Source organism: Neophocaena asiaeorientalis, unplaced genomic scaffold (assembly GCF_003031525.2).
Source record: "Neophocaena asiaeorientalis asiaeorientalis breed wild unplaced genomic scaffold, Neophocaena_asiaeorientalis_V1.1 scaffold43, whole genome shotgun sequence".
In the NCBI taxonomy this organism is placed as follows: Eukaryota; Metazoa; Chordata; class Mammalia; order Artiodactyla; family Phocoenidae; genus Neophocaena; species Neophocaena asiaeorientalis.
Window position 1 is genome coordinate 1,259,024 of NW_020173674.1, and position 24,222 is coordinate 1,283,245.

Consider the following 24,222-nt stretch of genomic DNA (forward strand, 5'->3'; position numbering starts at 1 on the left):
GCTTTCACGCTTGCGTTAGTGAACTCAGGTGGCCAGAACAAAGTCCCACAGCCTGAAGCTTTAACCACATTCACTGTCACCCAGTCCTGGAGCAAAACCTCCTCTTCTTACAAGGACCCCGGTCACACTAGGTTAGGACCCACCCCGGTGACCTCATTTTTACCTTAATAACCTCTTTAAGGGCCCGGCTCCAAAGAGTCACGATCTGGGAAGCTGGGGGTCAGGACTGTAGCGTATGACTGTGGGGGACACAGACCAGCCCGACACATGGTGCACAGCACACATGCAGGTCAGGGGATTCCCGCGTCCTCTACGACCTGGGGCACGTGCAGAAGGGCTCAGTGGGAAAGCTCGGCCAGGCCGGCCTACCGGAGGGCTGCAGATGGCAGGAGGACGTCAGGGAGTGGTTCGAGTCTAAGCCTCGGGCGGCCCCCGCCCCTGTCCATCCCCCCAGCACTGGCCCGGCTGCAGGAAGAGGAGACCACAAAGCAGAAGAGGTGCTGGTGTTGAGTGCTGAGTGGAACCAGGGAGGCATGGAGGTGGCCCGCGGGTGGCAGCCATGCGAGGTGGCCAGGGGAGCCTCTGGGCGCCTGCACTAGCCCCCTGCCCCAGCTTCTGGGAACAGAGACCTCCCTTCCCTGCAAGAGACAACCCCTCCTCCTCCGCTGCAGCCATCTCGGTGGGCCTGCGGAGCTCCCCCTACACGGGCCTTGAAGGAAGGATGGCAGGAAGGCCCCGGCGGGAGTGTCCGCTTGTCCCCTAGCCAGGAATCCGCGTCTCCCGTCCAGCCTGGGCCTGGTCGTTCGGCTCCTTCTTGGCTTCTGCCCGCTGCCCCTGCTCCTCCCCTGAAGACTCCTTTCCTTTTTTCGGCTCGGGGTGGCCGGGGACTGCCTGTTATTTGTCACTGGAGAGCCTCACCCGATGCCTGGGTCCTGCGATGATTACGCTGGAATTTCCTGAGGGCAGTGGGGCAGGGAAGGCGCTGACGCCTGGGGCTGCGGGCCAGTGGCCAGGCTGGGAGGCGTGGGCACAGGTGGCCTGGGCCTCAGCGAGCCCCGTCACCTGGACGGCCAGCACTTGGGGCAGCCCAGGACAGCCTTCCTCGTCGTGCGCGGTGCGGTGTCCCAGGAGAGAGGCCCAAACCCCACCGCGTGCGCTGCCTTCAGTGGGAAGGGTACCGCAGTCCGCAGCAGTGTCTCCATCCGCGAGCGGATCCGGAGTGTGTGACATCCGGGCACACTGAGGACCCGGGGCCTTCCAGAGGATAAGCCATCATCTGAAACGGCTGAGCTGCCCAAGCCGTGAGCGCGTTACTCCGTTATCAGTGACCTTTGTGTCACGCGGCCTTTGTCCCCCTGGGTGGGGACCAGCCGCTGATCTCCGGGTCCGGGCACCAAAAGGGAGCAGCCGCAGGGCCGCGTGGGTACTTCCAGGACAGAGCTGCCCAGACGGGAGTTTCAGGAGGCAGCGGAGGACAACCCCAAACTGCCCGGACATGTACAAGGTGGCGTGTGTCAGCCCACGCTCGACGCCCTCCCTGTGGGAGCAGGAAACTGGAGGTGCCCCACGGGTCCCCAAGTGGGGTCTGGTGGGACAAACCCTGGGGTGGCCGCTGGATGGTACGGGGTCCTGCGCAGGGGAGGAGGGGGCCCACAGGGCGAGGCTGGTCCGCAGGGCCGGAGTCGGGGGAAATGCAGGGGCAGACAGGGTGAGGACCTGGGTCGATTTTTTCAGAAAGGGTCTGGATGTGAATAAAGACATTTTAAACAGGTGGGAGAGTAAATCAAAGCTAACAAAAAAGGTAACCCAAGGGCACCGAGGAGACCACCCTGCGGAGCCTCCCGTGCTCTACAGCTGGGACTTCAAAATCACAGAAATGAGCCATGGAGTGTGAAACCCAATGGGGTCAAAATGAAGGAACCAGCCCGAAAGGGGAGAAGATGAAACAGAGAACTGACTGCATGCGGAGTTGGTGACTTAAGCACTCGGAAGGACTTTATTTCAATCCACTTTAAAGCACAGTCATTTGAAGACACCTGTCAAACGTGGTGGATTGTGTGTGTGTGTGTTTATATTTATATGCTGTGTGTGTGTGTGTGTGTGTGTGTGTAATTGTGTAAAATGCCCTTAGGAAACAAATTTTCAAGTTGGCAGATATAAATATACAATTGAAGGAGTCAAGAAAAAGGCTTGAAATTCTGCACTGGGATTGGAAATATCGGTCAGGATGTGCTTTATTTTTAAAAATTCCTATTTCCTAAGTCAGACCCAGAAGGACAAATCCTGCACAATTTCACCTGAATAAGGTCCCTAGCGTAGTTCAATCCATACAGACAGACAGTAGCAGACGGTAGGATGGTGGGGCCTGGAGCTGGGGAGGGGGCTGGGGGGTGAGTGTTTAATGGGAGACAGAGTGTCAGTTTGGGAAATGGAAAGTTCTGGAAGTGGATGGCGTGATGGTTACACAACAGTGGGAGTGCACTCAATGACACTGAACTGCATACTTAAGGATGGCCAAGACTCTGAATTTTCTATGTATTTTATTACAATAAAAATAATTGAAAAAATATGAATGTCCTAATCCTGTCCACTGAAAAGCCTGGAAGCAATGACCACACCAGCAGCAATGAGCACCCCAGAACCCAAAGTGGGATCCCTGAATACCCACTAAAGTCCCTCCAGGAAGGAGCCCAGGATTTCTGGAGAAAAGGCTGGCACGGGGGCTTATATAAGGTGAATGGAGAACCTCGGGTCCTGCCTGAATGCATGGAAAAGATCAAATCCTGCCACATCGTTGCAAAATGACACACTGGCGAACTTGGTCCAAGATTTGACCCCTTGGGCACTGGTCGGGATAAGTATGATAAGCTGAAATGCATCTCAGCCCGCACACCTGGTGTGACCCCCACGAGTCCCGCTGTGACACAACCAACTCCCTCCCCTCAGTGTGGGTGGGGGTCTGTGACTAGCTTCTGACCTGCAGGCGAGGGCAGAGGTGCAGGGTTTTCAGAGGTGACAGGTGCTTTGAGTTAGTCAAGGGCAGCTTCTCCGGGTGGGTCTGACCTGATCAGGAAGACCCTTTCTAAGAAGGTTGGGGGCCTTCCCTGGAGTTAGAGGCTCAAGGACGCAGACATGGGAATGAACCCTGCCGCGACCTGAGTGGGGCCTTCTCCGGCCTAGCCCCTGGATAAGCGCACCGCCCAGCACGCGCCTCGGCCCGGTGAGGCCCCAGGCAGAGGATGTGGCCCAGTCATGAGTTGCGCCAGGACTGCTGACCCACAGAAATGCGAGGTCATAATGGCGTGTGATTTTAAACCTTTAAGCTTCTGGTGATTGTCACTCAGCAATAAAAACTACTACATGCATGAAATGTATTTAAATATGTTCAAATTCACGAGTTCATAAGATATATATGCATGTATGTATATATATATATATATATATATAATAATCAGAATCTCTGGACCTTTTCTGCCTTCCCTGTTTCAAATATGTGATGTGGGGAAATGTATCTTTATAGAAGAATTCTTACAAATAGATGCTGCAGAAACGCTGGGCTTAGAAAACAGCCACTTTGCAGCCCCTGATGAAATAATGGATCCAGGCCTTCGATACTCAGGCTGGGGAGATTTTACCCCCAGAGCACAGTTGGCAGCGCCTGGAGACGTTTTTGATCGAGATGGAGGGGGTACCACTGGCATTTGCGGGGGCGGGGGTACTGATGGACGTCAAGGGAACAGCAAAGATGTGTCTGTGGTGGGCTGACCCTTCCTGCCCCTGCCCCCTGTTGTTCATGCCTTCGTAACACCCCCCCACCTCACCTGAAGGGGACCCACGCCTTCTTCTTACAGAGAGCGGCTAAGGGGCGGGGTGTTACTCCTGGGACCGGGCCTCACCACTGAAGACGCTGGGGTCACTCCCTCCTGCTGGCCTTGCAGAAGTGCCATGTGGGAACAGCCTGTGGGGGGGCCCACGTGACGGGGACCCTGGGTGCCCAGAGGAGGTGAGGACCTCCTTCTATAACCACGGAGAAGTGGACTCTGCTCACCTGAGCGAGCTTGGAAGCGCCCCCTCCCCAGTCGAATCCAGGTGAGAGTGCCGAACCCACACCCAGGTCGAGCGGAACCACAGCACCCGTGAGCGAATAACAGCTGTGTGTTCTTTTAAGTCTGTGGTGATTTGTTTCAGCACAGAAAATGCACACACTGTCCCCAAAGGCCAGCACTGCCCAGGCTGAGCAACTGATCTCAATTATTTTTTTCTGTAAAGGGCCAGGTAGTAAATACTTTTGGCTTTTCTATCATCACACAACAAATGACTATGGACTTAGCAGCCGAAACAATACCCATCGACCAGCTCGTGATTCTGAAGGACTGAGGTCCGGTTGGGTTCTGCCAGGTTCTCTTCTTAGGGCCTCATAGGCTGAGATCAAGGAGGGCTTCTTCCTGCGGGCTGTGGGGGTGAATCCACCTCAGGGCGCATCCCAGTGGTTGGCAGAGTTGTTCCTTGTGGCTGCAGGACTGAGGTCCCGTTTTCTGATCGAGTGTCAGCCAGGGGTCCTTTCAGCTCCTGCCATGGAGCCCCCTCTGTCTCAGCCGTGGAGAAACCTCCTTCCTGTCAACCTCTTGCTTTGACTTTCTCCGAATTCCCCTCTGATACCAGCTGACACACATGGGATTAAATTAGGCCCACTTGGGTCATCCTCAAAAATCCTTTTTGCCAGTAACATTACACAAGCACAGGAGGGATCTCATGTTATTCACAGTTCCTGGAATTAGGGCAGAAAATCTGGCCAGGAGTGGGATTCCTTAGAACCTAGCCCACCATAGCCAACGTAACATGAAAGAAGCCATGGATAGTCTGTGAACAAAGCGTCGTGGCTGTGTTTCAGTAAAACTTTATTTACAAAAACAGACGGCGGACTGGATTTCACCTGTGGCTACCGTTGTTTGCCAACCCTAGTCTAGCGAAGGTCACCAGTGGCTGCTAAGACCATGGGAACAGCTGATGGGGAGATTGCCGGAGCTCTGGCTCACCACACGCCGCCCACCGATCAGTTTCACGGAGGAGACACGCCGGCCACCGGATGTGCCATTTCTACCTTCGAAGTGGCCTTGCCCAAAGATTTGACCTCAAACGGATCAGGGCTAACAAGAAATACAGAGCGTGGAAAAACACTACGGTGTGATCCATGAAATCCAGAATATTGGAAATTCCCTAAAACTAATGGCCTCGCTCCTTCACAAATAAGTGCAAGAATTAAGGAGGAGATACTTTTGGATGAAAGGGGGGCTTTGGAGACACAGCAATAATGCCTGTGTGTGTTCTGTGTGGATTTTGACTTGAAGAAATCACCTGTAAAATCCATTTATGAGACTATTGGGAAGATTTGGACTTGTCCACAGATTTGATGATATGAAAGAGTTATCGATGTATTTTTAAGTGTGATGATGGTATGGGGCCTTTTTTAGAAAAGAGTTCTTACCTTTCAGAGACATGAGAAGGGATAGGGGCCCACAGACATTGAAGGATGAAGTGTTTATGGATGAAATAATATGGTGTCTGAGGTTTGCTTAAAAGTATCTAGAGAGTGAGGTAGGTGGGCGTCAAAGACACAAGGCTGGGGGCTTCCCTGGTGGCACAGTGGTTGAGAGTCCGCCTGCCGATGCAGGGGACACGGGGTCGTGCCCCGGTCTGGGAAGATCCCACATGCCGCAGAGCGGCTGGGCCCGTGAGCCATGGCCGCTGAGCCTGCGCGTCCGGAGCCTGTGCCCCGCAACGGGAGAGGCCACAACAGTGAGAGGCCCGCGTACCGCAAAAAAAAAAAAAAAAAAAAAGACACAAGACTGGCCGTTGGTGGTCATTGTCAGGTCCGGGCAAGCGTTATAATGTTCTCTGTGCTTTCGTACATGTGTGGAATTCTCCCAACAAAGGCTTCTGATTGCAGCGCAAGGTTTCCTAATGGACAGGCTGGTGGGTGGTGGGAGCTCCTCAGAGCTGTGGGGGAGCCGGGACCCCTCTTGTCAAGGGACCCCAAGGACTTGCCGGGCCAGGCGCCAGGCGGCGGCCAGAGCTCCCCAGACACTTGCGGTGTAGCTGAGTGTTTATGAGCACGTGTCTCGGGACCATCGGCAGCCGGGAGATTCTTCTCCTCCATGTGACCCCGAGGGGCACTGTCCATGTTCCCAGAGGCCCAGTGGGCCCTGAAGCTTGCCAGTAACCCGGGACACGGGGGCTCAGAGCAGGGCTGAGAGCGAGACCATGCCTACACCAGGGGCAGCTTGAGGGAATGAGAGCAGACCGGGCAAGCCAGGACAAGAATTGGTGAGCAGTGCTTACCGTGGGGGCCTGCGGTCAGTGTCTACCTCCCTCACTGGCCTCCACCCGAGTACCATGTAGCAGGACCTGCCTCTGCTTCCTGGTGGGGTCAGAGGCGGGGTCGCCCACCGACCACATCCCGGGGTGCAGGTGGCTCCGGCATCCTCCGCTCTCCCAGGGGCTTGCCCGCACACTCAAGAGATCTTGTCAGCTCCCAGCTGGGTCCCCTTTGGTGCAGACACCTCACCCAGCTCAGGTTGAGAGCCTGGACTGTGGGCAGAGCTGCCGTGGCCCGTAGATGCCAAGTCCCACATCCCCTGTCTCGTGCTGTCCCCTCCAGGGACGGGGACTTGGTATTTCCTCTACCTTGTCCCTTGCTGAGCAGGCCAGGGTCCCAGGCTGGTCAGTGGTGCTCCCAAACCTCCTGGCTGGACCTCAGGGCCCCACATCCTGCATTCCCAGCCCTGCACACTGGAGGCTCTGCCTGTTCCAGCCTCAGTCCTCTAGAGGGTCTTGGCGAGTCCTGCAGCTGTGGCTCGGCTGACCTCCGTGTTCCCCAGTGTTGGACACCTTCAGCTGACGAGGCCCAGATATCTTTATCCAACAAACTTGTGGGGCATCTGGGGCTTGAGGGGCCCCATTCCAGGTGTTGGAAGGCTTCTGGGAGAATTCCCTGTCAATGGTTACTTACATATGGACACCCCCGCCCCAGACCATCAGAAGCCTTCTGCACAAGCTCCCATGCCCAGCCCTCAAGTGGACTCAGCGAGAAGGAAGGAGGGAGGGAAGGAGGAAAGGAGGAAAGGAGGAAAGGGAAGAATGGCAAAATGGATGGATGGATGGAGGATGGATAGATGGGTGATGGCTGGAGGATGGATGGAGGATGGATGGATGATGGATGGAGGATGGATGGAGGATGGATGGATGATGGATGGAGGATGGATGGATGGAGGATGGATGGAGGATGGATGGATGATGGATGGAGGATGGATGGATGGAGGATGGATGGGTGGATGGATAGATGGATGGATGATGGATGGAGGATGGATGGAGGATGGATGGAGGATGGATGGATGTGTGGATGATGGATGGTTGGAGGAATGGGTGAATGCATGGATGGATGGGTGAATGGCAGGATGGGTCGGTGGATGGATGAATAGATAGATGGGAAGGTGGGTAGGTGGGTGGGCGGGTGGATAGATGGAAGATGGTTGGAGGGATAGATATACACATGCATACAGAGAGTGTGGGGTGGGAGACTGATTGTTAAGGACCGACAGAGGAGGGAGGAGATAACAGACATGAATACCTAGGCAGACACAGCCCAGGGGTGTGGTGAATATGCACCGGTAGGAAGAGCCACTAAAGCTCCCAGTACCGTTCTCAGTTCTCCCCACGTGGTAACTCGTTTAATTCCCAGCAGCCCTCAGAGGGGGCCTCTGCTATTCTTCCCAGTTACAGAGGAGGAAAGCGGGATGTGGAATGGCTACCCAGCTAGCTCAGGGTCACAGGCTACAGGGTGAGGAACCCGTACCAAGTGTTTCCAGGCACCGAGCTGAGACCCACAGAAGCACAGGGGTTACGCAGGCCCCCAGAGGTCAGATGGAGCCACAGACACGGGGATGGGATCAGCCTGGGACAGACCCACCGTGCACAGAAGTAGCCCAACACACGTGGGAGCAGTCGGGGAGCCCAGGAGCCGGGCAGACCCACAGAGGGGCCCTCAAAATCAGGGCCCCCGGTGAGGGGCCCACACATGCAGACCATAGACCCCAGGTAGGTCAGTTCCCAGGATCCCAGGGCAGTGACTGAGCGGGTCTGTGGAGGTGCTCATTGGGGAACCTTTCCGGCCCCACGCCCCTTGTCGTCTAGCTCTGCCCACACCTAGGCCAGTGGGAGGTGGCCGAGAATGACCAGGGCTTCTGGTCCCCAAGAGCCGACTGAGCTGGCCAGCAGCAGGTAACAAGTCTCACCTGAAAACCTCTGAAGCCACCAGCCCCCAGCCCCCACTCCCACCCTCCCAGGTCTAGGAGCCACAGCCCTGGGCCCCTGCAGGGCGGGCGGGGTCTGAGGTCAGCCCCAACCCTTCTCCAAGGGTCGGGCCTGAGCCTCGGGGCGGGGCGGGGCGGGGGGGGGGCGCCTGTGTTCCTGGATTTAGGTACCCTGTTTCCCACACCTGCAGCCTCACCAGGAACCATCCCTGCTTTAGCTAATGCTACAGCACTCCGTCCTGGGGCCACAGCCCTGCTGGATTTGCACTTCCTGCCTCTGTACTGAGCATGTGAGGGTCCTTCTGCCAGGAATGCCCGCCCCCCTCCCTAGGATGCCCACCAACTCCATCCCCAACTCCTTTCCCCCTGGCGCAGGGCAGGCCTCTCCTCCCTCCCGTGGGCAATCGGCACCCCTAGCCCAGCGCCCCCGACCCCACCTCTATCTGCGCCCCCAGGAGAGGACGAGCTGCCCTGTGGGGTGGGTCTGCTTAGATCCTGGGAGGCCCTTTCCCCAAGGTCAGGATCAGCGTGGAGGCCCTTTTCCCTGTCTGGGTCCAGTCTAGGAGAGGGCAGCGAGGAGGGAGAGGCCCAAGGGGCGGGCATGGAAGGCTGCCCTGGAGGGGGCAGCACCCCTCCCCAGGCCAGGGACGCTCCAGGCCCTCAGCCTTCAGTGCAGTGGGCACAGGCCCTGTGGTCAGAGGCAGGGGGCTAGGCCGCTGGGCTGGGTGGGGCTGGGCAGAGGGTGCCCGGAGGAGGAGCATGCCCAGCCTCTCCCCCGTGCTGCTGGGCAAGGCTGGCTCTGGACCAGGTGCTGGCCGCATCGGGCCCCATGTGCTCTGCATGGGGCCCAGGGCCGTGGCCCAGTGGTTGGTTAAGAGCAGAGAGGGAGGCAGCCAGCCCCCAGCCCGCAGCCTGAGCCCTGCAGGAAAACGCTGGGCAGCCCGGCCAGTGTCCACTGGTGCCCAGGGCTGGGGCAGCACCTGCAGAGGACCCTGTGTGTGACTGCCCAGCAGGGCAGTGAGGGTGCTTGGGAGCCGGTGGCCACTGTGGAACCAAGACTCCCTCCCCCCCATGGCGGGTGTGGCTGAGACAGTGCGGGGGCAGAGGGACACGCTGCCCCAGGCGTGCGGGGTCCCCAGGGGTGCTGACGTGGCCTCCTGAGAGCTCCCGGAGAGAGGGAGCATGCATGCGTGTGTTACGTGCGTGCACGTGTACGTGTGTACATGCATGTGTGTGTGCGCCGGCGTGTGTACTCGCCCACGCCCGCAGGTGCGGAGAGTCACCCGCACAGCCTGGCAGGAGCCTGCAGGATCCGAGGGCCCCGCTTGGGTGCGTGGCGGCAGCTTCGTGACTGGGGGAAGGGGGGCCGTTCCGCCCCTCCAGGCCTGGTCCACAGGCAGCCCAAGGCCCACGCTCCCCTCCCACCTGGCCCCGCAGTTGCCCGGGCGCCCACCTCTCTGCCTTCACCCCCACCCGTACCTTTGTCCTCACAGCTCCTCCAGCCCCACACATTGCTCTGCCTCGGCCCTGACCCCGTGTCCCCAGGGCTGTGGGCTGATGGCCTTTGTACCCCGTTGGAAGGTCCTGGCTGGTCCCCAGCCTGTCCTGGGGCCCAGGCGCCGGGTGATGTCCTTGTGCATCCCTGGTTCCCTTCTCCTCTGTCCCGGCCACACAGTGACTCCACTGGTGGCCTTTGAGGCCTTGGTGTGACCCTCTGAGTGAGCGTCTGGGGTACGATCTGAGGTCAGGGAGCTAAAGCTCTTTCCCAGGAGATTGTGGGTCTCCCGGGGCCCCAGCAAGCCCTGGCCAGAGCTTGTCTGGGGAGGCGGGGGCCCCAGGGTGGAGAGCTGCTCACAACGGGCCTCAGTTCGGGGGCTTCTGCGCAGACCAGGCCCTCAGGGTGGGGGGCCTTTTAGCCAGTAAGAGGGTCGCATCCTGGCGATTCTGTGGGGAGGGGCCCAGGATGGAGGGCCTTGAACAGTTGGGGTCGCAGGACTGGCCTCTGGGAGAAGGGGGGTCAGACCTTGGACCGCGCGTGGAGGGGGCCCAACACGAGGCCTGTGTACGGAAGGGGGCGCCCAAACGCCTGTCAGGGCGGCTGGCAAGGGGCTGGGCAGGAGGCAGGCGGGTGGAGCCAGGCGGCGGGAGGGAGCCCGGGGTCCCCGGAGCAGGAGGTCAGGCCTCCTCCAGGAGCGGCCAGCGGACAGCAGGGGGAGCTTGGAACCGGCTGATCTTGGCTCTGCCGGACCACCCGGCCACCTCGGCCCGGGCCTGCCACTCTGGCCTCCCAGGCGAAGTCGCTGATGGGCCGTTCAGTCCTCTCAGGCCACTCGTGGCCCTGGGGGTGACCGCCTAGAAGGCCGAGAAAGGCCCACGAGAGGGCACCTGCAGGGAGCGGATCCTAGGTGGTCCAGGGCGTAACTCAGTCACCTGTAGAAGGAGCAGGGGGCCTGGTCAGGGTCCTGCAGAGACCAGCTGCACTCGGGAAGAGAGGGCAGGGACCTCACAGCAGCCTCACGGGCCCCTCAAACCCAAGTGGGGACGGGAGGGGCGTGCAGCAGGCTTCCGGGTGGCCGCGAGCCCCCAGACCTGGTTCGGATGGCCTCTCTGGAGCTGCGGGGGGACTGGGGTGGGAGCAGGGGACCGCTGGGCGGCCCAGCTGTGCCCTAATTCTCTGTTGTGAGTCCTCATGACGTGGTGGGGTCCCCACAGAGAGATGTCCAGTCCCCTCAGGCTCGGGGGCCCCTAGCCGCTGTGCCCGTGTGGCAGGTGCCTCCCAGCAGCCCAGGGACCCGAGACGTGACCGAGAAGAGGGCCACTGGCTACAGAGCTGTCCCTGGCAGTGACGCATCGCACACCCGCCTGGGCCCCACCTGCACTCACAGAGCATGGCCCAGGCCCTGGCGTCCGGGCCTGTGGTGCCCACCAGGCCGGGTTCAGTGTGGCCCACCCGCCGGCCAACATGCAGGGAAGCCTCGGATGCCCCCACCAACCCCCCAGGCCTGCTTGAAAGGGGCTCCCGTGCATCTAGCCAGAAAGCCCGGTGGGCCCAGGGCAGCCCTGAGGAGCCTGCGGAGGGGCGGGGCTGGAAGGCTGGCAGCTGGTCCCTGAGCTCCAAGTGAGCGGCCCCACGGAGAGCAGAACTGGCCTGGACGGCAGGGGTCGGGGGAGCCAGGGGCCCTTCAACCCGGGGGGACGCCCGGACCTCTGGATCCCGAGAGAGGGAACCCTGCCCGGAAGGCACTCCCAGAGAATACACCAGCCCCCCACCTGGAGAGCCTGGACAGCCCCCTTCACAGGCGGAGAGCCTGCACAGCCTTCCATCCCACCCTCGAGAGCCTGGACTGGGCCCCTCGCACGGGGCCCTAGAGGGCAGGGCTCAGGTCCCCGCACCCACAGGGACTTCTGGGAAGCTGCGGTGCTCCCTGACCCCCAGGAACCCCCTGGGCAGGAAGTGGTCACATTCGCACAACCTCACATCCTGATACGAGGTGGGGGACAGTGGAGCCAGCCCCAGCCAGAGTCTGACGGGGAAGGGGCGCTGGAGCCAGGGGCCCTTCCCCCGGGGGCTTTCATAGAACCGAGGTGGCGAGGTAGTCAGCCAGCCCCTGGTGGGCGTCATGGCAGGGGGACAGGGGTCTGCAGCCACCAGAGGTGGCATTCCACTCTACCCGCCTCTGCTCCCCACTCTGGCCTGGGACCCTGGGACCCTGCCCCAAGCTGAGGTGGATTGTCTTTCAGCCAGGATGCCCCCACCCTTCCTGGCCGGGCAGCCGGCGGGTGGGCTGCAGGGCCGCCTGGGCAGGAACCGCCAGGCACGGTGGAGGGGTCTGGAATGTGCGCTCAGCCGTTGGCAGCCTGTCCAGGACACGCACCGTGTAGGGAAGGCTTTGATCGCCTGCTCCCAAACCGAGGGTCCCCAGTCTCCCCTCTACATGTGCGACCCCGCCCCGGGTCATTCCCCAGCCCTGCCCCCACTCGCCGCTAGTGCCAGCAATCCTGGGGTTTGCGTTGGCTTTCAGCCAAACCCCGGAATGTGCCTCCTGGCTGCACGGCAGCTGTTCCTGGAACTGGGGTGACAAAGCACAGACTGTCTTGGAGACGTGGGCGGACAGGGTTCAGCCTGCCCAGAGCCACGCATGAATAGGGCACAGAGACGCCGGGGTGAGGATGAATGGGCTCACAGAGGCCCAGACACCCGTGAATGGGCACCAGGAGTCCAAAGACGCAGTGGAACTTGGAACTGGCCACGGGGGGCCCGAGACCTGGGACGCGGGCCTACGTGAGGTGTGGGATGTAAGCCACCAAGGGTCTCTACTGCTAAGATCCCCAATGAATGGAGAACAGAGCACCCCAAAACTCAGACTCAAGGGCACACATGACTCAGGCACTCAGGAGTGGGGTGCAGGCTGCAAGGCCCAGAAAACCAGGTGAGCGCTGACATTCACAGTCAAAGGGCATCCCGGGGACTTGGAAGCGGGGGGTGTGGGGGGGTGCGGTACGAGGCATTGGCTATTCATCGTCACAGGTGTGCAAGGACCCAGAGCCTTCCATGAACGGGGTTCACATCCTTCAGATGCTCCAGGGATCGGGGAGACTTCAGACACCCAAGGAAGGGGTCTAGGACCCTTGGACGCTTGCACGGCAAGGAGCAGCCTGCCTGGAGTCCCACGTGAGCCCAGTGGAGACGTCGGGGCGAGGACGGATAGACTCACAGAGGCCCAGACACCCATGAACGGGCACCGGGCATCCAAAGATGCGGTGGAACTTGGAACCGGCCACCAGGGGCCCGAGACCCGGGATGTGGGCCTACGTGAGCGGCAGGTGGTGGGGTGTAGGCCGCTCAGGACCGTGATGAATGGGATTCAGGCAACTAGAGAAGAGAATGTGGGAACTGGAGGGTGCCCGTAGCCCGACACTCTGAAGGGTGGGGCACGCCGATGCCTGGAGGATGGGGGGTGGACCGCACAGAGGCCCTGGAAACTGGGGGGCAGGGTACCTGTCAGGTTGACAGCTGGAGTCCTTGTCACCGTGGTGACCAGAGGAGTGGGGTACAGGCTGCCCAGATACTCAGAAAACCGTGGACCAGGACCTTACAACGGAGCCATGGGTTCCTGGGGCCTGAGGCTTTACGGGGAAAGGGTACAGACTGCAGCTAGACCCAGAGGGTGGGGGGCGAGCGGTCTGGACTCAAAACAGACGAAAGCGGGGACTCCAGAGCTGAGGGTGATGGGTGCCTGGCCCCATCTATTCAGATGAATGAGGTTAGAGTCGTCGGCCTCAGGTGAGCTGGGTGCAGAGACAGGGAGTTACCAGCCCCCCTGAGGACCTGCATACACAGAATTCGGGGGGTGGGGTGCCAGCGGCACCATCTGAGATTCTGAGACTGGGCCCCCAGACCCTCACGTGGAGGAGTGGGACTCAGCTCGTCTCATGGGGCTGGGCTGTCTCGGCCAGGGTTCCAGTACCTGGGACCCCTGGCCCCCAGAAACTCAGATGCTGTGTCCACGTTGCCCTGATGCCCAGACAAGTGGGGGGCCACGCCCCCAGTTTCTCAGTCAGATGGGCATAGATCATCAGGGTGACAGAAGGCAAAGACTGGATGACGAGGAAGCCACCCTCATTCTCCAGGGAATGGGGTACACGCCCCAGGGCCCCACGAACAGAGCCTGCAAGGACTCGGTCACTGAGGTGTCCCTAGGCATCTTAAGGGGTTGTGGACTGGGCAATTCAACTCCCGAGCAGAGTGGGGTACGGGGCCTCAGACACTCCACTAGTGGGTTAGAGGACCCTGATACTCCAAATATTGGGGTCCAGGATCCAGACATTCACACTAATGGGTACAGAACCCAGACACTCCAACTATTGGGGTACTGGACCCAGGCACTTAGACTAATGGGGGTACAGGACACAGTCCAATTATTGGGGTATAGGACCCAGACACTTAGACTAATGGGAGGTATAGGACCCAGACACTCCAATTAATGGGGCACAGGTCTCAGACACTCCAACTATTGGGGTACTGGACCCAGACACTCCAACTATTGGGGTACAGGACCCAGATACTCCACTAGTGGGGTACAGGACCCACACACCCAGACTCATGGGGTAGGACCCAGACATGTGTTGGGTGGGGGTCCAGCTCTTGGGAAGCATAGGTACAGCCCCAGACACCTGGCCGTAGGGCTGCAGGTGCCCAGCTTGGGAATGAATAACACATAGAGCCAGAGACAAGGATGAACGGGATTCACCAAAACCACAGCAGCGAGGCCGCGGGCCCTGACCTGGCACTCAGGCCTATGTGAGACGTGTCAGGGGGCATTCAGCACCCAGGAGCCCCACAAATGGGTACAGACTTTCCAGGAACCAGGTGACCACAGAACAGAGTCCTGGTGTCCAGACTAGCGGGGAGCATGCCCCCGGCACCTTGGGTACGAGGCGAGAGGCTGCCGGAAGTTCAGATGGTCAGGTGTGTCTCCAGGTATCCGCAGGAGTGGGGAAAAGATGCTCTGACAGCAGGGATGCCCCGATGAATAGATACCGCAAGAGAAGGTGAATGGGTGCACCCAAAGGTGCAGAGGAACCAGGTCCCGGCCAGCAGGGTCCCAGAGGCCCTTGGGAGAGGCAGTCAAAGCGGGGAGGGTGCAAGCGGCCCCAGGAGGGACCCTGAGGCCTGGGTCACGGAGAACCCCAGGTCTCTGACGTGAGTGCTGGTGAATGGCTTACACACTACACGTGCAGCCAGACGATGGGGTATGTGTTCCCCCAGTCTCCAGGTGAATGGGGTATAATTCACGCAGATACTCCAAGAAGAGGGATTTGCATCCCATGGAGATCCAGACTCGCAGCCACCAGGCAGACCTCCGGAAGATGGAGAGAAGCTCAGGGAACCAGCACTGCGATGCCGACGCTCAGAGGAGGGTGCTCACACGGGTGACAGGGCGCAGGCTCCTCAGAAGTCCACATGATGTGTACAGGTCCCCCAACACTCCAACGATGGGGCACAGGTGCTCGGATGAAGAGGGCACGGTGAGCCTGAGGCACGCACAGGCTGGGACCCAGTGAGTGGGCATGGGGTGCCCCAGTCCTCGGAGACTGTGGCAGGCCGAGCGCCCGCTCCCGTCCTCGGCCCGGGCCCCGCTACACAGGGCGCCCCAGCTGAGCGGGATGTGGCAGCCGGGTCAGCGCGGGCAGGGTGCACGCGTGCCGTCCCAGCACGTCTCACGGTTCCTTGCCAGCAGCTCCCGGCTCCCCCAAGCCGGCGACTGCCATGAGTTCCAACCTCAAACATTCCCCAAGCAACCTCAAAGGAAGCATCCCTGTCCAGGAGCCCCGCCAGGGTCTCCATGTGGCTCTTGGCTGCCAAGCCGCCGTCTCGGGGGCCGCAGGGCTGGCCTGGGGCTGCCAGCTCTGTTTGGTTTTCCCCTTCCTGCCCTGGAACCTCAGACGCCCGTCTCGCCACGGAGGCGCCCGGATCTGGGGAAAGGCACAAAGGCCCTACACAGTCAGGCTGGGGAGAGTCGCATGCAGGGCAAACGCGCTGCGGGCTGGATCCTGCCGCCCGTGCGCCCCCATCACGCCCACCCACGCACCTCGCTCCCGCAGCACGGGAGCCTGCATGCCCGCTGCCCTGCCACAGGCCTCCTCTGCGTCCCAGGACTGTTTAGCTGCCTCTTCTAAACCCCCGTGTCTGGGTGGAATGAGCAGAGGGACCCAGGCCCTTTTTAGGGGAACACGCGTCCCCAGAGCCACGCGTGACCAGCACGCGCGCACATCCCACCTGTCACGTCCCCAAAGCAACCTCAACCTGGGCTGAGTCTCCCGGAAGTCCTGCCCGACGAGTCCTGCAGGCTGGCTAGGCATTAACCCACTCCGCGCGGGCCGTCCGTTGATAATGGGTTTGGAGAGACACCCTGACCTGGGTGGGCCACTCAGAGCTGGGCCCCTCCAAACCCAGATGTCCCTGTGACTCGGAACACCTCCCCCCTCCTTGGGGTGTAGAACCTTCACGAACCGAGTCCAGCCCCACCTCCCTCCCTCTGCTTCACCCAAAGGTCAGCTCAGATGGGCCAGTACCTCCTCTGCTAAGGCCTCTAGGAGGGCTCCAGATGCCCCAGTCCCAGGGGACCCCTGCAGGGGGTCCCTGGGCCGAGACGCTGGGTGCTCCGGTCTCGGGAGGGGCCCTCCTCCCAAGGGAGTTCCCCGACTCCTGATGGCCCGAAGCCCTGCCCCCCCTCTCCCCCCACCAAGGAGAGTTTCCCTGGTCACTAGAGGCCAAGCAAAGCCACAGGCTCCGAGCACGGGATCCAGTGCCCAGTGTCCGGGGAGGAAGGCCTGGAGGCCAGGGTGGGGGCACAGGAAGTGCAGGCGTCAGGTGAGAGTGTGTGACACCTGCGGGGGGCTGCCAACCCCAACACTTGGGGTCATCTTGCTCTTTCAGAGGGAGGCCCCAAGAAACTTGGTCCTATCAAAGCATAAAAAATTCCAGTTAGACCAAAGGGGGAAGGGGTCAGTCAGCACTGCTTTGATAGGTACCCAGCTGACAGGGAAGGCCCTCCCCCTGGGAGAGCTGGCATTCCTGACTGGGGAGGGTGCAGGGTGGAATCCAGCATAACTCCGGCAGGTCGGCAGGTCGGCAGGTCGGAGGGCCAGGGCCCGGAGTGAGCAGGGAGGGCTTCCTGGAGAGGTGGAGCTCACTCAGGTCTCCAAGGCCAAGTAGGATGGGCAGGGGGTGGGAGGGGGTGAGAAGGAGGCCGTCCTGCCCAAAGCGAGAGTGGAGCAGGTGGGAGGGAGCCCCGGAGGAGGTGGCTGGGGACTGGGGCTCCATTTAGGAAGGATGCCTGTCCCCCTTTCCTGGGAAGAGCAGCCTTAGCACCTGGAGGTTTTTCCCCAGCTGGCCCACAGAAAGTAGACCCCAGGAGGGACCTCCTGCCGTCTGAGGGGTGGGCACAGGAGGTCCCACCCAGGGGTGGCCCAGGCCAGGAGAGCTTCCAGAGGCATGGCACGGGGACAGGGAGAACCGGGCAGCCCTCACAGGACCTGGAGGGCTGCCCCTGGGGCACCTGCCTGCCGGGGGTGGGGGTGGGGGGGGCTCCTGCAAGTTTCCTCCAGGAGCCGGGGCCTGGAGGCTGGACGGTGGCGTAGCTGGGGCCAGTGGGGCAGACGGCGCCACCTGGTGGCGGTGTGCCAGCCGGAACCCTCACCACCACGGGGACAGGGCAGTCCTGAGGGACCCCGCACCTCCCCAGGCTTCAGGGCCCCCCATTGCTTGTGGCTGGTATGCCTAGGGATCCAGGGTCCTCTCGGGTCAGCTCCCAGGCACCCCCTGTGTTTCTGGGGCTCAACCTTCACCAGGCTGGCCTGGGAATCCCGCCAAGCCAGCAGCACCAAATTCCTGTGACTCGATGCCCACTGCACCCCAGCCAAGCCAAGAACAGGACACTAACCGAGCAGGGGTGCGGGGAGAGGCACACACATGCCCACACATGTATACACACACGCATGCAGAGGCGTGCACGCGCAAGCACACGCAGGTACAGGTGTGCACACGTGCGTGCATGCACAGATGGAAGTTCTGTGAAGAGAAATGACAACTGACCCCACATTCTCAACCGTAAGAATCTCGACTGAAGCTATTTTAATTCCAGAGCACACCTAGACTGACATTTCAACAAATGAAGATGGGCTTTCAATCCCACAGGGGCAGCCGGGCCTCTCTGCCCTGACCTCTGGGATGCTCCAGGGACCCCTGCGCACCGTCGCTTCTCAGGCCAGCCCATGCCACCAGCCGCCACCAGGGGCGCTCTACCAGCTGACCTGGGAGTGTCCTTGGGAGGAGGGTGGGCAGTGGCCAGAGGGGCGGCTGAGACACCTGTGAGTCCCCTGAGTGCACCCCACCGCACCACAGGGGCCTCGCCCGGTGGCCCCCCAGCCAGAACCCGCTCCATAATTTGTGGGGCCCAGGCAGGAAACGTACAGCCTCTAGTTCCAAATGGTTAGAACTTTAAGTCGGCTGCAGCAGGCAGTAGAGCAAGCCGGGCCTTCCTTCTGAGCCAGGGCTGGTGCACAGGCCGCCTTGACGTCCCTTCATTGCGTGTGTGGACGCCCCCGGCCTGGCCTCTGCCCTGCTGCGAGCCTCAGATGGCTTTTCCTCCAAAGACCTCAGGGGGACAAGACACGCGCGTTTGCGAGGGAAGGGGAGGCCGAGCTGGGGCCTGGGCCCCCTGCTTTGAGCTGTGGTCCCTCCTGCAAGCAGGTTGGCTTGGTGCTGGCAGTGGGGCATTTATGCTGTGTGCACGGGGGCTGGGGTGGGGTCTCTGAGATCACGGTGGGGCTGCTTCGGTCCCTCCCCACGCTGGCATGCGGGTGGGCAGGGAGCGCAGAGGGGCAGGAATCGGGCTCTGGTGCCTGGTTATTCCTGGACTGGGGCCCGGGCTTGGTCCTTGTGACCTGGCTGCCCGCGCTCCTGGGAAGAAGGGCGGCCGGGGGAGGCTGAGCCACAGAGACTAGCCGTGGGCCCGGGGTCCCAGCGTGCAGGCTGAGCGGGTCCTTGCCAGGCGCGCTCCTCCGGGGGCCCCGGGGTGCAGCCGAGCCGGGCCCACCCTCCTTCCCACCCCGAGCAAGCAGGCGGAGCTCTGAAGGGCAGCGGGGCAGGTAGTAGGCAGGAATGTTCTGGCTGCTCCCAGCTACACCCGCCCCTGCCTGCCCCCACCTCACCGTCCTCCCCGGGCGCCAGGAATGCACCTTCAGCCCGGACTTGCTTGCACGGAATTTCCACAGGCAGCCGACCCCACTCCTCAACCCTCCCGTCCCCCATGACCCTAGCAGAGCCCCTACCCCTCAGGGCCTCCATCCCCAGGCTCCCAGTTGCTCCAGGGCCGGGACCCCACATGTAAACACTCTCCACCTATGTCAGTGGCAAACCATGGTGGGCCCGAGGTCGGGGTGGGGGTGCCGGGATGGGACCCCAGCGGCAACCCCCAGGAGGGCCCGGGGTCCAGGGAGAGAGGTCAGGAGGGAGGGGTCTTCCTGGAGGGAGAGGCCCTGCGGGGAGGAGACAGAGGTCTCCTCTGCGAGGCCTGGCCCGCCTGGCTGGGCGCTAGGGGACGTGGTAGGAGGCCAGGCCTGCAGCAGCTCAGCCCGCACCTTGGCCAAGGCCCAGCGCCCCCCCTACCATCGGGACCATTCAGAGCCCTCGCCCCGGCCGCCCCGGGCTGCCTCCTTGCCCAGGCAGACTGAGCTGGCTTCTGCTGGGCAGATGGGAAGGTAGGCAGGGGCCCAAGGGGCCACCCTCACAAGTGACCTGGCTGCCCCGGCCACTTGCTCCAGGCCAGCAGTGAGAGGAGATGAGTCGCCCCCCAGGCCCCCACAGCGCCCGGGCCCCGGCGGGCTCCACGGCTCTACCCGGGCTCATTCCGGACCTGGTCGCCCGGATCCCCTGTGAGTTTTGGGACCTCTGGAAGGGGAGTGGGGATGGCCTGGCTGGGCGGGTGGCAGCCGCTGTCCATGGATGCCTCTCAGGCCCATCTCTGTGCTCCCCCCGCCCCGCCCCCAGGGCTCCGCTGGGTGCTCATAGCCACCGCGGTCGTGGCTGCGTCCTCGTTGTTTCCTGCCTGCTCTGTGCCGTCTTCTGCTGCTGCTGCGGCCGCCACAGGAAGGAGCCCAGAGACGAGGAGGCCGTGGGCCTGGGCAGTGCCCGCAGCACCATCAACACGCACCTGGTGAGAAGCGGGCACCAGCTGGGCCAGTGCCGGGAGGCAGCCCAAGGTCCAGGCTCGGGGGCGAGCTCAGCCCCCAGCATGGTCTGGTCTGCCCAGAGCGGAGGCGGGGGGGCCACCTGGCTGGCGAGGCGATGAACAAGGTGAGGGAGGGCGTGGGCTGCGGGAGCCACAGCAGTTCTGGAGGAGGGCAGTGGCAGAGGGGTGGACTCGGGGCAGTTACGGCCGGTCCCGCGGAGCTGAGCTGGGATGTGAGCCCTTCTGGTGCCCTGGCCTGGAGGTTTGACCCATCATGGACCCGCTGCCTGGGACGCCGGGGCTCTGATGGGGGCACGGTCCCAGCAGCACCTGTCGCCAGCCCCTGTGATACCACCCGGGTGCAGCCAGATGTGGATAAGGTGGAGCCTGGCCCTGGGGGGCCCCAGTAGTGGGAGTGCCTGCAGCTGTCCGTGGAGTACGACTTTGGAAGCCAGGAGGTGAGGGGCCCCGAGGACGTGCGGGATTTTGGAGGGGCGATGGGGGAAGAGTGGGCACTGGGTGCTGGGTGGTGCGGGGCTGACCAGGAAGGGGGCCCTGGCTGAAACACCCCCTGGCTCCTAGATCAAGGTGGGCCTCAGGCAGGCAGCGGACCTGAGGCCCCGGGGCCCAGGCGGCACGGCGGACCCCTACGCCCGCGTCAGCCTCTCCCATGAGGCCGGGTGCAGGCACGAGACGAAGGTGCACCGTGGTACCCTCTGCCCCACGTTCGAAGAGACCTGCTCCTTCCACGTGAGTCGAGGCTGGGTGGCCAGGGGCCTGGGCTGGGCAGTGGGGGCCGCTCACACCCCTCCCCACATGTCCCCCCCGTGGAGCTGCCCCAGACCGCCCTGCGGGTGCAGATTTTAGACTACAAGCTCTTCTCCCAGCACGAGCTGCCGCTGGGCACCGTGGATCCGCAGCCCGTCCTGGAGCTCTGGCACCCCCTGGGCCCGCCCAGCACGGCGAGGTGAGCCTGCTGACCCCCGGGCTCCAGTCCCGCCCTGCCCGGTGTGCCCGGCGGGGAAGCTGAGGCCCTTCTTGCTGCCCGCAGCCCAAGCAGTTGGGGGACGTATGCTTCTCGCTCCAGTACGTGCCCGGCTCGGGCCGGCTGACCGTGGTCGTGCTGGAGGCCCGAGGCCTGAGCCTGGTTCTGGCAGGCGAGAGCCGGACCTGCCCCTCCACATGGATGGAGGGAACCCTGTGCTCAGCCCTCAGACCTGGGATGTCCTATGACTCCTTTCACTTGCCCAGAGCCCTATGTGAAGGTCCAGCTTGTGCCGAGCCAGAGGAAGTGGAAGAAGAGAAAGACATCTGCCAGGAAGGGCATGGCCACCCCTTACTTCAACGAGACCTTCACCTTCCTTGTGCCTTTCAGCCAGATCCAGGTGGGCTGCCTGGATGAGGGGGAGGGTGGAACCTCGCTCAGGGCCAAACTGACGTCTATCTTTCTCCCCCTCCCACCGCACCTCTGCCTGCCTCTACCCAGAGTGTGGCTCTGGTGCTGGCCGTCTGGGCCTGGGGCCCTCAGTTCCAGGCCAAGCCCGTGAGCAAGGTTCTGCTGGGCGCCTGGGCCTCTGGTCAACCCCTACAGCACTGGGCAGACATGCTGGCCCATGCCTGTCGGCCCAGCACCGCCTGCAGCCGGCCAGGGAGGTGGACCGGGCCCTGGCCTTGCAGCCCCACCTGCGCCTGCCCTTGCCTGGCTCCTGAAAGCAGCCCCGGCCCTCGGTCTCCCTGGGCTGGGCCACGGGTCCCGTGCAGGCTGCCCTGGGGGCCCACCATAATAAACGCCTTCTCACCCATAGCTGTGAGTCCTTCCTGAGCCCCGTGGACACAGCAGGGTCAGGGGCTCCACCGACATCGCCAAGGACAAGGAGAGGGTCTCCTCTCCAGGCTCAGCCAGGCCCTGAGGGCTCTGACCCATGCCTGACCCCTGAGTGAGGGTGAAGGGGCCCTTCCTGGCCCAAGGGGGACGATACTGGGAGATGGGAAGCCCTCCCCATCGGTAGCAGCTGAAGTGAGGGACGGGCCCCTGGGGACACAGTGGGCAAGTGGGAGATACTTGGGGGATGGTGACAGTGGACAGAGAGGAACCCAATCACAGGGACCGCCCCAGCGCCCGAGGGGTCCCCAAACCCTCCAGATGGTGACTGTGGGGCGTCCCCTTCATGAGCAGCAGGGGGCAGTAGATGCCTTCAGAAGCCGCCCCAGGCCTTTGGGGGCTCAGCCTGGCCCGGAAAGCAGCTCTAATCCCCACACATCTGGACGGCTTTAGCTCTCCCTGACCCTCCCCATGGCCCGAGAAGCCGGCAGGGCTGGGGCCATGCACCCCAGCTCAGAGGGTGCCAAGTCATGGTTATCCGGATGCCTCTGCTGGGTGGGGGCCCGGGCAGGGGGCGCAGGCCTGGACCGGGGTGAGAAGGGCAGTGCCGGGCCTGCCTGGGGCAGCCAGGCGGGCCCCAGGCCCCCTCGGGTCAGGGAGAGGTTCCCAGGTGGGTGGCGCCGAAATCCTGGGTTTGAAGGATGTGTTCTGAGCTGTGCAGGGAGCTGGCCCGCGGGCAGGGTGGTCCAGGCAAGGCTGCACGTCCGTCCAGGCACCCCCCATCCTGCTCCTGGGTGGGAAGCTGGGATCACGCCCATGGAGGGAAGCCCTGCCCCACAGACCCTGGCCACTGCCTCAGGCCCCAGAGGCCGTGTTTGGGGGTCCGGCCTTGCCCCGGGCCAGCTTGGGGACAGGAGGACAAGGCCAGCTCATGCCCGAGACGCCTGCTGGGTTGGAGGGGGCAATAAGAAGCAGAGTGCGAGGCAGCTGCTGTTCCCCGAGGGGCCCGGAGCCCTGGGGAAGCCGAGGAAAGCAGTGTGGATCCTGACTCAGAACAGGTGGGGCCGGGCCGGAGTGACCCCTTGGCTGACCCCTGAGCTGTGCGCCACGGCTGACGAGGCCGTCGTCCTGTCCTCAGGCTCCTTGTAAGATACAAGGGAGGCATCTCGAAGTCATCACTGAGCCCTAAATAGACCAACCCAACCTCATCACCGCCCCCCCCCTGGATGGCGGCACGCGGCTGGGCCGGGCCAGGCAGCCTGGGCAGGTGGGGAGGTCCCTGTGCCCCCATTGGTCTGAGGAGGGCTCCATGCCCTTTCTGAGCAGGGGCCCAGCCTGGGGGAGGCCATTTATACCCCTCCCCCTGGGCCCACCAGCCCAACTCCCCAGCGCTGCCGCCCGGACGCGAGGTGAGGCCGGCCCGGAGGCCGGGACAGGCACTGCTGGAGCTCGCTTGCAGGAAGACTTCCCGGGGCGGGGGCCTGGGGGCCAGGGCCGCCACCAGCAGCCTCTCTGGGGGTCTTCCACGGAGCAGGGGGCGAGAGGGAGATGCATCCAGAGGCAGGCTGGGGTGGCGAAGGGGCCCCGGGCAGCACCCCGACGGCCAGGCCTCACCTCTGGGACACGGGAAGGGGGTTTTACGGATTGAGGGACCCCAGGCCCAACTGGCGGGTCGTTTCTTATATGCACTTGGGGCAGAAGCTGAAAGAGCAGAGCTAAAAATAACTGGTCGCTCCCGCGGCACCTGCGATGGCCGGACAGCCCCTCCCTCGGGGACAGCTGCAGCAACTCCAGGCCCGCCTGGGACATTTTGGGAACACTTTCCTCTTACTCCTCCCCTCCCCCGGGGAATTCCAAGAAGTGAACCCCAAGGAGGTGGGGGCTGGGCGGGGCTGCGGGGGGGTTAATGTGTGGGGCGAGGTGCTGCACCCCCAGAGCTGGGGTCCTGGGCCGGGGCCCTAACACCCCTCCCCTTTCCCTCCCACAGGCTCTAAGCCCAGGACCTCAAGATGGGCGAGTAAGTGTAGCCCCCCAAGCCCGGTGCCCCTGCTGCCCACCCCACTCCCCAATGGGCGAGGGTCTCCGCATCTCCCCGCCAGGCCACCTCCCGCCCGCCCCATCACACAGCCCTGTGGCAGGGCCCTAACCTCTCTTCTCTCTCCCCCCACCCCCACCTGCCCCCCTGGGACAGTGACGAGGTGAGTACCTGCTAGGGGGTGAAACACGGAGGGGGTGGGACCCCCCAACTCAGGAGAGGGCAGAGGTCGGAGTCCCAAGGCCCAGGGAGGCCGCCCAGCCCTCCCCCTTCTGTGAAAATGCCTCACCGCACCCCCACCTCCCCCAACGGAGACACTGA

General features: G+C 62.5%; 2 protein-coding genes across 2 annotated transcripts in view; both read left to right on the forward strand.

Annotated features, from left to right (window-relative positions):
- The first annotated feature begins 18,996 nt into the window (after nt 1-18,996).
- On the forward strand, nt 18,997-21,848 carry SYT8 (synaptotagmin 8). The gene is given in 10 exon segments (XM_024749131.1): nt 18,997-19,748; nt 19,864-19,899; nt 19,902-20,028; nt 20,403-20,502; nt 20,627-20,794; nt 20,878-20,992; nt 21,076-21,201; nt 21,296-21,429; nt 21,531-21,669; nt 21,672-21,848. Coding segments are annotated over 10 exon segments (1,122 nt in total). The 5' UTR covers nt 18,997-19,654; the 3' UTR covers nt 21,755-21,848.
- Nucleotides 21,849-23,615: 1,767 nt separating this feature from the next.
- TNNI2 (troponin I2, fast skeletal type) overlaps nt 23,616-24,222 on the forward strand; it is a 1,354-nt gene continuing 747 nt past the window's right edge. Inside the window, exons 1-2 of the mRNA XM_024749132.1 lie at nt 23,616-23,741; nt 23,854-23,883. Coding sequence (XP_024604900.1) covers nt 23,616-23,741; nt 23,854-23,883 — 156 coding nt within the window. The remainder of the gene's footprint in view (nt 23,742-23,853; nt 23,884-24,222) is intronic.